This window comes from Excalfactoria chinensis, chromosome 2 (assembly GCF_039878825.1).
Source record: "Excalfactoria chinensis isolate bCotChi1 chromosome 2, bCotChi1.hap2, whole genome shotgun sequence".
Taxonomy (NCBI): Eukaryota; Metazoa; Chordata; class Aves; order Galliformes; family Phasianidae; genus Excalfactoria; species Excalfactoria chinensis.
The window spans coordinates 101,999,758-102,013,159 of record NC_092826.1 but is presented as its reverse complement, the minus strand read 5'-3'; the positions used below and the strand labels follow the sequence as shown (position 1 = coordinate 102,013,159).

At 36.8% G+C, this 13,402-nt stretch overlaps 1 protein-coding gene across 4 annotated transcripts in view; it reads left to right on the top strand.

The window, feature by feature from the left end:
* Positions 1 to 11,393, top strand: part of ETV1 (ETS variant transcription factor 1) — a 65,834-nt gene extending 54,441 nt beyond the window's left edge. For all 4 annotated transcript variants that reach the window (XM_072329187.1, XM_072329185.1, XM_072329186.1 and 1 more), the window contains 3 exons: positions 860 to 1,029; positions 4,645 to 4,746; positions 7,268 to 11,393. In XM_072329187.1, the coding sequence (XP_072185288.1) occupies positions 860 to 1,029; positions 4,645 to 4,746; positions 7,268 to 7,489 (494 nt within the window). In that variant the 3' untranslated portion in view covers positions 7,490 to 11,393. The remainder of the gene's footprint in view (positions 1 to 859; positions 1,030 to 4,644; positions 4,747 to 7,267) is intronic.
* Positions 11,394 to 13,402: the final 2,009 nt, after the last annotated feature.

The window sequence follows — 13,402 nt, the reverse complement described above, 5'->3', positions numbered from 1 at the left end:
TTTGGGGGTTTTTTTGGCCAGTTTTTCAAGGATTGTTGTCATTGTTTGCAGAAAATCAGCATCAAACATTTCAGCTGTTGGTGTCTGAGTTGTTCGTATGAATATTATGTAAAAACAAGAGGGACATAGTATGGATGAAGCAGAACAATTTTTCATTGGCAGCTTGTGGAATATTATTGGTTTTAATAGTTTCATCTGGATTTGAAATTTTAGAAAAACTACTTCTTTTCAGGGGAATACTGACATAATATGTATATACAAGCAAAAGTAATGTGTGCTTATATGCAAGTCCAATACGCCACAGAGGAACTCACGTATCTGCAGGATTTGCATACCTAAATGTAAAGCATATGCTGTTTAAATCCAAGTCAAATAATTCATCAAATTTTCCTTTAGAGAATTTGCATGCAAAAGAATTTTCATTCAATAGAGTTTTGCAGCTTTTGAAGCACTCACTGAATTTCCAAAACTGGGGCTTGTTCGAAGTATAGTACACAAATGGAGTTCTTTGGACATCAGGGTTGCTTGCAAAAATATTTCAAGGTCTTCCAGATAGAGGATGCTACAAAACAGTTTGCAAGCAGGATTTGCATGTATCAGAAGTGAATGGGGATAGGCTTAGGGAGACTACCATAAAGTGTGACTGAATTTAGGTACTTGTTTGCATGTGAATATGTTATTGTAAGAGTGTTTACAGTTAATAGCAGGAGAAAGAAGACTTGCATTTGTGGACAGTTGGATAGTAAGCATTCTTTTCTTCAATTTTATTAACCTTAATGATTGCCTTGCCAGCCTATCCGACAAACTGAGTGATGATGCTTTTTGTGGATCACTAAGCTAACGTTGTTATTTTGTGCAGGTGACGTCAAACAGGAACCAGGCATGTACCGTGAGGGACCTACATATCAACGGCGGGGCTCACTTCAGCTGTGGCAGTTCTTGGTAGCTCTTCTTGATGACCCATCAAACTCCCACTTCATAGCATGGACTGGCCGAGGCATGGAATTCAAGCTGATTGAGCCAGAGGAGGTGGGTTAGATAAACAGAGTGTCCTGATGTCCACTGCCCTGAACTGGAAATTTAACATTTCCAGTAATTTTAACATTTAAATTTAATTTCATTGTTAAGCATTGTTTTATTTCAGTATTTCATTTCTTAGCACTTTAAAAGGGTAATGGAAAGAACTCACAGTGGGAGTGTTGAGACAAAGGTGTGCTTGAGCTTAGATTTAATTTTCTAGTCCCGTGAAATAATGAATATATTGCAAGTACTAGAGTTTCAAAATACTCAGTACTAATTGTTGGGCCCAAATTTTTCAGAATTATTTTCCAGGAAGAGTCCTCTTTTACATTCCTTTGAAAACTTGTACCTGAATAGTTTTTTTAGTATCAAATACTCTTCACTATAAAGGTGTAGGATGTTGGAACTTTTTATCTGTAGAATGAAAGTCTCCAAGTCTGAAACAGATGACAAAGAAATTTAAGAATGTGAGGCAGTAAAAGCCCACTGAAATAATATTAAAAGCTCTCTCTTTAGTGTATTCTTGGTTATCTGTATCATTAGATTGCTTATTGCACATTTAGATCCTACTCTTGCAAAAACTCTAGCACATGCTCAGCTTCCCTGAACCATGAAGGACTCGTGGGGTAGATAAAATTACTTGTATACATAAACATTTGCTGAACCGTGACTTAGTTCACTAGTGTGATAAACAGGAATAAATTGAACTTTTATTGCATAAAGTTTCTTGACTTGTTAACATTAAATAATCTATCCTGTGTTCTAGGCATCAGTGAAAACCATTAGAAAATCTTGTGTGTCTGAATTTTATTGTAGTACTGATGTGGATGATGTGATGAGTATTGTAGAAAAGCAATATAATTCTGGTTGACATTTTGCAGCTTGGAAGGGGTTGAGCAACAGAAGAGAACACAGTAAATTCTCATTCCAGATTCTTTCTGAGTTAGAGCTGAGTAGGAAGCTTTGGGGGTGTAAGGCAGCTTCTTCACTCTACCAGCTATTTCTGCCATTTGCCATCCATCTGCTGCCATAAGCAATCTGATAGCTTTCTTGCATTTAAGCTTCATGATGCATCAACCGCCCTAAGGGTAGCTGGAGTCTGAGACAGTACTAATGCTCCTTTTCTTCCTGACATGGTCTGGCTGATGGGCAGGCTGCTGCAGAGACCCATGTGCCAGCTCTGTTCTTTCCAGGCATTCTCCAATGCTACTTATATTCAACTTGGCAGTTGAATATAACTGACACTGTGCATCTGAGGATTTGACCATAGAACATCCGTTGCTCCAATCTCAGTACCCAACATTTTCTAAAGATCAAAAAAACTTATTGAAAAATGGTTCCCAGCAGATGGTGCAAAAACATTATAGATTTTATTAGATATGGAAAGGAAAATAATAATAATAATAATAAAAAAAACAAAAAGTTCCTTATTGCATAATACCGCAAAGAGATAGATATAACTCAGTCAGATCATCTGCTTGTGTGATTGCACAGCATGCACAGCAGTTGCTTTGTGTTTTCAAGCAGTGTTGCATTTAAGATCTGGAAAAGGCAGACGACTTGAAACTTGCTCTTCTGTGCTCTGTGAGTACAAAGGAGGCTAAGTTGTTTTCACATGAATGCCATGGATCCAACAGAAACTGTTGATTAAAATAAGAATAGCCTGTGGGAAGTTGCACACTTTTGTTGGTTGCCAAGTGTAAATTGAAGGGAAGTCAAAGAGCTTGTTGATTCAGCTGTGGCAGGTTAGGATGTCAATGACACGACCTTTGTATCTCATCCCTTTCTTCAGATTTATGTCCCTATAGAAGGGGTGATGACAGAAACAAGTATGTATCAACTTTTTGGGCATCATAGTTCATTCAGAAAGCATGTGACTGTAAATAGTGGTGGTTTAGAACTGGCATAGGGCCATTTCTGCTGCCTTGTCATAGACACAGTAACCTTCAGCAATGAGATGAAGTGGAAGGCTAGAACCCCAAATCACTTCCCCAAAGCATGATTTGATATATGCTCTGCAGATGAAGGACAGGAAGACTCGCTTACAGAGGCTACTTCTGGACTTTCTTGCCTTTTCATGTGTGTTAAAATAACACACAGTTTAACATGATCGTGATGATTGGTTTTGTTACAAACACCTTGCTGTATTATGCAAACTTGATACAATGGTGATTTTTAGGACTGTGATTAATGTAGGGAAAAACTTGGCAGAAATGAAGAAAGAAAGATGTAGGCATGTGTTACAAGGATGAATAGGAGATTCACAGTTGCATATCTAAGCCAAACCTACAGCTGGTATAAATTGACATGATTTGGAGATATGTTTCAATGCAGCTAAAACTTGGCTAAAGTGAGCAAAGCCTCGATATTTTACTTAAGCCTGAAGATCTGAACTATAGAAAGGAAATAATGCTTTAAAAAGAAATTTTAAATAATTACTGTCCAGATGGAGATCAAAGTCATGGGTTTTACTGTTGTTATTTAGTCCCCTTCATTATTCAATGCTGTATGTTGCCTGTGGTTTGCATCAAAAGACACCAGACACCTATGGGAAAGTGTTGTAGAGATGTCTGCAGAGAAGATGAGTGGTTACTCTTTCCTTTTTCAGAGCTGTATGCATATGAACTTCACAAACATTTTTATAAAATGTGTTTTAAAGAGTTCATCACCTCTTTTTTCTCTCCTCCATTGACATGGGTAGTCATTTGTACAAACAGTAATTGATACGATGCCAATGACCAGTTATAATTTTGGGTGGGGAATAAGCTGTTAAGCTCTTTAAACAAAAAGCCTCTTTCTCCAGAACTACCTTTGGCAATAAAACAGGAGGAATAAAGGCAAGTAGAAATCATAGGAACAGAAGCCATATCATTCTCTGGAATGGTTCGCTAGTTGATAGTGTCTACTTTTTGATGTTATTTTTAAGGGAAATTACACAACTTCAATTGTGTAGTTTCTGTCTGGTTCATCATTCTGCCATATAGTTCCTCCAAGTGATTATCCTGCCTCACTTATTTACTTATTTTCTTATTTACTTTTTATTTTGTGGTATTCAGGGCTTACTTTTGACTCTCATCTTCTAATGGTCTCAGCACTGACATTATTCCAAGTTACGGCCTCTATTAGTTCATGGACTAAGTTTGTATGTATGTTTTTGTTTGTTTGTTTGTTTGTTTTCTAATAATTTATTAGCTTTCTAACGGAAAACAAAAAATAGTGCAGTTATTCCTATAGCAAACTAAATAAGAGTTTTCATCTTTCTTTAAAGTTTTCCAGTGAAGCTTGATAAATATTTTTTTGTTTATCATGTTTATCATATCTTTATATGACTATTTTTTCATAGTTTTTCTTTAAAAAACAAAACAAAACAATGGCAACAAGGAAAACCAGCCCATCGCTAGGTTTGCAAATAAATAGGTCTATTCCAAGTTTAATGGATGACGGTGAGTCCAATTAAAAATTGTGTTAGTACATGGGAAATTCAGGTCACAGCAGCGTTTTCTCTTTTATTTATGCATTCTACCTGCAGGGTTCCCCCACTCAATCCCCAAATAAAATATCTGATGATAAGATCTGCTTGTGAAATGCATTTAACAAATCAATGCTAATCCGTTTTTGTGGCAGGTGGCACGTCGCTGGGGGATTCAGAAAAATAGGCCAGCTATGAACTATGATAAACTTAGCCGATCACTTCGCTATTATTATGAAAAAGGAATCATGCAAAAGGTGAGCAGCTAATTCTGTATTAAATTTCACTGAAATGTTGAATATTAATCCACAAGTCAGTTTACAAGGAGTAAGCCTTATAACTACATTGTTTAGACAGATTTTTCATCTCTTTAGACAAACACTAGGCTCTTTTTTTCACCTTCCACATCTAGTATATGCATCACAATATCTTTTTCTTTGTAAAAAGCATATGTGGTTTTAGTTCATACAATGAATGTTAGGATCAAAGGGAAAGAGGTAACATTCAAAAATATCCAACAGAGCTTCCTGGAACGTGGGAAAGGCAAACAGCAGAGTACAGTAAGAATAATATTTTACAGTTCTTAATTAACTGACCAGTGCTTAGATACTTTTGTAACTGCAAGTTAAGGGAGAAAAATGATTCCTATTAAAATACTAATTATTTTACCAATTTTTGTAATAATAGTTTTGTAATAATACTATTTTTAAGTGAAATTCAGTATTTTATAATATACTGCACTATGAGAAATAGTTAACAAAAAATTATGTTTAAACAGCCTGGTCTTGCTGACAGTATTCAACCTGTTATTTTTCCATGGTTTGCTGATTTATGTGTACATTTTAAAATTTTCCTATGTAGAGTTAGGTAGCTTGACAACATGAGAGACCTCCTACTTCTAGGAAACTATAAGATACAGTCAAAGATCACAATGAACACCTTGTGTTATGTATTTGTTCCATATCTTTGCACATTCATTTTGTTCTCCATGATGACTAACATGTTTAAACCTTCCATTGGCCAGCTGCATGAGTGAAAACAATGCCCTCAGCCCAAGTTGCTGGGTAGCTTTTCCAGTAGGGCTTTTGAAGTCTGTGTTTGGAGTTACCTACTACAGGTTCTCTTGCTGTTACTCAGGGATTATTGTAGTGATCACCTGTCTCACTCTCTGGGGGTCAGCTTGTACAAGCTGTGCTTATAGTACTTCAACAGCACTGCCCTATCCATTTTTTTGTGTCATTTACCTGTGCACTTAGTTTCCGTGAAGTGGACTAGAAACTAGGTCCAGTCAGGGAGAAGCAGAAATGCTTGGATTTGCTGGGTACTGCTGCAGACAGAGGTGTTCCTCATTGCAGTTTATAGTTTTGGCTGCATGGACAATTCAGAGGCAGCCCAGAATCAAGAACGAGCAGCAAAGATTGTACAATAAGTTGAAAGTTTGAGGATAGGAATATAATATGAACATATCCATTTAATATGGAAAGTTCTTCTGACAACTAACTTGCTATCTCTTTAACTACTCCTTTACTATCTACATGAGCATATTTAATACATATTTTAAAAACTAATTTGATTGCTTGCTTTTCTAACATAGCAATGTTTGAAACTTTCCCTTGAATCATCTTATCTGTCAGTTTAGTCCATGCTAAAATTAATGGGGCTTATAAATTCATAGCAAGTTTCTTTACTGCATGTACATTTTCCCCCTTTAGTTTTAAGTTAAGCACTGGTAATAGACTGTGTAAATATCCTGCTTCTGAATGCAGACTTCAGTTCTCCTGCAGATACAGTCTCTACCAAAACATTGTATTCGTAGAAAAGATAAGATGAAAATTTAAGGAGATGGTACGGACTGTTTTGCACTCATAAGAATCCAGTTAAGTCTGAAATACTTTTCCACCTTCATTCATTCATTTTCAGTGCCTTGCTAGGTGGTGTTGCAAGAGGCAATAATCTTTCTGATTTTTATTTTCAAATAATTTTAGTGATGAGAAAGCAGTGTTGCTCATATTTTTTTTTACTGTAATTCTTTAAATAGGGCATTTGAGGAGGCACTATTGAGTAGCTTTTTTTTTTTTTTTTTTTTTTTTTCTTTTCATTTTAGTAAGGCAGTAATTCTGTTTGTTTTGTTTAGGTTTGTTTTTCTTAAACAGCATTCTTTAACTTTTAAGTGGACAAAGCACAGACATTTAGTGGTATTTCTGAATAAGGGAAAACTAGGATCGTTGGACAAATTGCCACTCCATAAGCAAATCTAAATGTCCCTGGCTTTGCATGAGCAATTGCTAAGTACATATTAGCTTACGTATTTGCTTACGCTGTCTCTGTACAATCAGCATGCAGTGCAACTAAGTGCTTTTATACTTAGGTATGAATCAATCTACGTAAAGTGAAATTCAGATCTCTATCATGCAATGTGATTCTTTTTTCCACTTTGCACAGTGTTGGACTTAGTCATTTTATTTTGCCTCTATAGTGACAATTTGTTTACATTTTCCTATACTAACAGTTCCATTTGTGGCAAGTATAGGAAACAACCACAAACGAATTTGGAAAGTAAAATAGCTAGTATGTCTTCCAAGAGGATATCACGTGTTTCAGAATCAAGACAGTTCTGCATAGTCTGCTTCTGCAGATCCCTAATGTCTTTACTATTGTCCTTAACCATTCTGCTGCCTCATTATTTACTGTGTAATGAAGATGAGTTCTTTAGAAATCTGTTGAATGTAGAGTTGCAAAAACATCAAGACTTACACTACCTTTTTCTATCATCCTAAGGTTGCTGGAGAAAGATACGTCTACAAGTTTGTTTGCGACCCTGAAGCGCTTTTCTCCATGGCCTTTCCAGACAACCAGCGCCCCTTACTGAAGACTGACATGGAGCGCCACATCAATGAGGAGGACACTGTTCCCCTGTCTCACTTTGACGAGAGCATGGTCTACATGCAAGATAGTGGCTGCTGCAACACCCACCCATATAATGAAGGCTATGTCTATTAACAACATTGACAGTAAAGGGGGTGTTTTCCCCCTCTCTTAGGCTTCTCCTCTTTCACAAGAGCCAGAGGAAAGCTGAATCGACTTCAGTTTGTTTTTTAAATAGTACACTAAAAGGGGCTTTTCCTGTTGCATTATTCCTATGGTCTGCCATGGACAGCGCACTTTATTTGAAAGGGGAGGGTTGGAAACTAAACATTATTGTGTGTAACAGGAGGAAAAGGGTGGGTTTGCTTTTTATTAAGTTTGGGAAGGGAACATACAGGTTTTAAGTACAAAAAAGCTATATCATGTCTGTTTTGTTTCATATCAACATAAGATATTGTACTTTTTCTCTGGGTATCCATAGTACAGTTAATTCTCATTGTGCAAAATAACCACTTGCTGATAATATCAGCACAGCATGCCTAAGGCAGTTGTTTCTTGCCATTCTTAATTGTCTTTCTGCAGATATAAAAGAGAAGCAAAGCGTATACTGCAGCATTTAATTTAGAAGTTTGAAGTGGTGGACCGTGCAGCTTGTGTCCAAAAGCAAACAAATATCTCTAGAGTTTTACTTTGTTGCCTAAAATAATAATAATAATAATAATAATAAATAAATAAATAAAAATCCCACTTATTTGCAGAGTAGCCTAAAGAGCAAGGACTAAGTCACAAAATCTCTGACTTCAGACTGCAAGCTGCAAGCTGTAACCGAAGTCACGTTGCTGTACATATATGGCCAGTACTATCACTTGGACATTCCAAGATCCATTTGAGGGTAGTAATTACATGTGATAGGATGTCTGATGATCATGTCAGCATTAAATACTGGATCATGATCAGGACGGAGAAAACATTTCGTATCCTTCCATTTCCTTTGGTACATAAATAAGTTATTTAATCAATAGGAATTAACTGTACTAAGTCACATATCTAATTATGCTGTTTAGACACAGCAAGCACTCCTTGAGAAAAATATCCAATACACTAAATAGGTACTTTAGTAATTTTTAGACATGGTACCCATTAATATGCATTTAAACCTTTTACTGCTGTGTTATGTTGATAACATATATAAATACTAGATAATGCTAATGCTTCTGCTGCTGTCTTTTTCTGTAATATTCTCTTTGATGCTGAATTTACTATGACCATTTATAAGCAATGCTGTAACTACAGGTAGCATTTCAGGACAAAATAGATGACTTGAACCATTTATTGCTTAGAAAATAGCTTACGCCATAGCTGTGCTATAAGCAGCTTTTATGCGCATCCACAAATGACTAGTAAGCTTCAGCTTGCTGAGGAAAGCTCTGCAGAACCTTTTGTGATATTCGGTGGAACGGAGAGTAGACAAACTGTCAATACCATGAAGTCGCTGTATGACATTGTAGTGCTGGCACTGATGTTACCAATCAACTTGTTTTGGACACTAAATGTAAATGTGATCAGATATGCTCGGAAGACAATTCAAATTTTGAGTTCTTTTTTTTTTTTTTTTTTTTTTTTTTTTTTTCCCCATTGTTTATGTTTTTAAATCGGGTCTGTTTGGTTGGGTTTGTTTTGTGTTTTGTGAGGGGTAATCTTAAATACAAGCCACACACAATATTCTGTCTGTACAATGAAAAAAAAAAAAAAGAAAAGAAAAAAAAAAAAGACAAAGGAAGAAAAAAATTCTAAAGGTTTATGAGCACCTTTTCTGAAGCGTAATATATCCTAGTTTGAGGGGAGGGGGAGCTGGTAAGATCAGGATTTCTTTCTTTGCCCGGTGAAATTTAAACAGGTGTTAGATGGAGTGCATCATTTTCCTATATTCTCGAGAAGTGGGAGGAAAATGAACATATAACCATAAAACAGTAATTTCCATCACAGTGGATGGGTTTCAAAGGCAATTCTTGTTTGTGAGTAAATTTTCCATCCTGTGTCAGTTAAGACATCAGTTAAGCTATGAATATTTTAATAAGCTATTAATCAAAAGTAAAGAAGTAGTGATCGCTAGAAACCACAGGTGCGTAAAAAACATTTGAACGGATATTTAATTTAGTTAGATCCAGAAGACAACATATTTAATGGGAGTGTGTATATGCCTTATTATGTCACCTAATTCTGTCATCTGTAATTCTTAATGGCACTTAAATTTGCAGTGATCAACCCAGAATCACAAGTCTCAAACTGCAGAATTAGCAAGAAGGAATGAGAAAAGGATAAGTACGATTGTTTAAAGGAAAACAAAACAAAACTAGTTTCTATTGAAATAAGGTTTGAATGAAACATGCTTTGATGAAAAATCCATAGATTGGTTTTGGTTCTTTAACGTCAGCATCAAGCGCCTCCTGCCTGTGGCAGGATGTGGGTGTGGGAGAGGGGTTGGGCAAAAATAAAAGGAAAAAGAGAGGGGGAAAAAAAAAAAAAAAGGAAAAAATGCATAAAATGTGTAATATTTAAGAAGAAATATATATATATATATATCTGTATACGGTAGTGACTCACTGAAAAAACAAGCAATCAGACCAACATTACCATGATCTCTCAGCAGAAGATATAAAAGTCTTTCATTGAACTGATTAACCCTTTTTAAAATGTACGTAAGATGTTTATTTGAAGTCTGTTTTTATTCCACTTTTTCATTTCTTTGAGTTTTGTTTTTGGGTTTTTTTTAGGTTTTTTTGGTTTTTGTTTTTTTGCTTTTGGGTTTTTTGTTTTGTTTTGTTTATTTGTTTGGGGTTTACAGGTAGAATAATAAATCTGGCAGCTGATTCCTGCAAGATTGTTGTGTATTGGATTCCTACACATTTGGACTGGAGAGGCACAGTAACATTCTCCTTTTGGAAGAGGAGATAATGGTGGTCTGTTCCCAGGAAGAAAGGAAGAGGGAAAAATGAGGAGTACATACAAATCACTTGTAGTTATATATGAGTCATAGAATTAAGGTTGACAGAGCACTGTATTTTACTGAGAAAAGAAAGAAGGATGGCTGACGTAAATTTAGGGGACTGATAACAACTGAAAACTCATACACATTTTCACAGAGCATTTTAATATCCTACTGAATTTGATTGTGTGTGTTTTCAATTGTATATTAGCAGGAGGAAAAACACAGGCTTCAACTGTGCTCCTGTTTAAGGAGAAACTGTAAAGGAACAAGCTTGTGCGTGTTGACTTCTGCGTGCTTGCGGCCAATAGCATCGGACAGCATGAGGTAGTGCCACTGTGAAGCTAACCTAGGAAACATCACTGCAGGTCCCATGCACAGTGTCATGGCTGTAGGTGCTCAAACGTTCTTCCTTTGCTGTGGCAGTTCAGCTACACTGGTAGCATAAATTCTGCCTTAGGAATATGGATTTCCATGCTAGAGAGCCAAAGTCTTTTCTCTCCAGGGTCACCAGTGTAAGCCCTATACTACAACTGTGGTGCAGTTCTTAACAGCGCATTCTCTAGAAGCATGAAGTTCACATGCTGATCAGACCATATCTGCCTGGTTTTCTTTAGAGTTGAATATTGTGGCAATGAGGACGGATGAAAGTATGGGAACATTTACTCCTATATTTCCCCATGAAGAACCCTTTGCTCAGGGCTCTTTGTGCTTTGAGACCATTTTCCAGGGGTTAGTGCTTCAGAGTTGTATGGACATCGGACTGGACTGTACTGCAAATTCATCTTCATGTGACAATATCATCTAGTAAACATTTTTGGTTTTTTTTTATTAAAAAAAAAAAAAAAGTATTTATTTTTCTTGTTATTAATAGGAAATAGACCTGTGTGTACAAAGAGTATTATGATGAAATTGTTGAGTTATTAATAGCTATACTTTTTATTCTGGAGATTATTAGTTTCAGTTTACATACTACAGGTAATAGCACACCTGAACAACCCTACCCAGTGTTCAGTTAATAGCTCTGAGGATTTTTCCAAATAACCTCCTTCAAAAATGTTTTGGGAGTCTTAATTAATGTGGTATTTTACCTTCTTAAGAATCACCACTCTGAAATACCCCACTTGAATCTAGCTGTAAGAGTCCAGGAGATATATATTTTAATTATTATTATTATTATTATTATTTTATTTAAATATTTATTTATTTATTTTAATCCTGAGTTTACTCTGCTTGGAAGAAAGGTAACAGCTGTGAGCAGGAATTCCAGTTCAAAGTCCCCTGCATTTTGCTGAGATACCAAGCTAGGAACTGGAGCATGTGTGATAGATGGCTGCACTGTCTTCCTTGTTCTTACATAGAGAGGGGACTTCATTGCCTCATCTTCTGTTGCTTCTGCTACAGGAGTGATAATTTCTGGTGGGGCGGAGGGGGCGGAATGTAAAGATAAGGTCAGTAGCATTTTAAACTACAGGTTTACCCGGGGAATATCTATTAGATCCCTAAGAATCGTAAAAATATTGGCAAGGGGCTAATGGACACCCAGCTTTCATGACCATATAGGTAGCATAGGTACAGAAACTTCATGTCTTACTTCAGGAGGTTGAAATACTGGATTCCTACTGAATACAAATTTAATTTCTGTGGGAAGGAAATATTTATGCCATCTTGTGTAATAGTCTCAAAATTCCCATGAAGAATCTCATTGACATTTTCCCGAATAACTATTTTTATGTGTGAAAATGACACCCAAAACATCACCAAAAGAAGGGATAGATAAGAATACTGTTCTCCAAAACCATAGCACCATGTATCCTAGAAATGTATGATGTCTCTATACTGCTGCTGTATTACCCATACTTCAGACTTTCATTGAACTAACCTCAACAGAACACAGCCTACCCCAAGAGTGGGTGGATTTTTTTTGGAAACTTCCTGATGTTAATAGACGTTACAGGACGGTATCTCTGAGGCAGGTTCACAGTCAGGTGTTTAGGCCTGATGAAATACAATCTTTGCTTTTACGAAGCTCTCTGGACATTTCTGCTCATGTCTATGCTTTTTGCTTGCAGCATAGTGAGGTTCCTACAGCTGTTGATATTATCTTTATTTTTGCTGGTTCGCTAGTAGCTTGGTTCATTTTGTTTTACAGCTACCTTTATGTGTCTTTTTCCTTACTCCAGATAACCAGGGGTCCAAAATAATGGTTGCTGTTTGATCTGTAGTGTAGGCTGTGCCAGTTCTTTGCTGCAAGAGCTCCAAAAAAAAAGTAGAGATGATTTCACCAATTTCTCTGCTCCATTCTGTGATTTGACTGAGCTGATCCATTTGAAGATATTTGAAAACAATTCTTCACTCAAAGGAATGGCATGAATTTGTGTCTCAGGAGTGGGTCAGGTTCAGTTTTAGGAGAAGGTCCTTCACTTGGTGGTGTTCAGGCACTGGAACAGGCTCCCCAGGGTCATAGACCTAAACTGCTGAAGCTCAAGAAACGTTTGGACAATACTCTCTGAAATAAGGTTTGATTTTTGGGTGATCCTGTATGGAGACAGGAGTTGGACTCCATGATCCTTGTACATCCTTCCCATCTTAAGATATTCCATGATGTTAGGATTTTAGTGAAGACTGTGTTTGTTAGAACAGTGGCAGTTTATAGGAGCTCAGTTATGGGAGTTGAGGTTGAATGTTTTAGAGACACCATCAAAGCTGTCTTTGGTGGCTTTCAGGCAGTTTTCCCTGGGATGGGGAAATAGGCATAGGGCTACACAACCCAACAGAGGCAGAAAGAGATGGTTTTGTAGAGGTACCAGCTCCTCAGAGATTGAGATGTTTGCTCAAATACACAGGCATGGCTGCTGCCTAGTTGGCTGCAGTGAACGTGCCCTGAGAGACCTGATGAGGTCTACATGTATTTAGAAGTGCAGAGGAGCATGATCCCAGTATGCCCATGAGAGGCACAGAAATGGGAGAAAGCCTGTCAGTCATGATCTAGTCCTACCAACTAACTAAACTGGAGCTGATTTGTACAGGAAGGAGGTTACCATATGACCGTAAGAATAAAT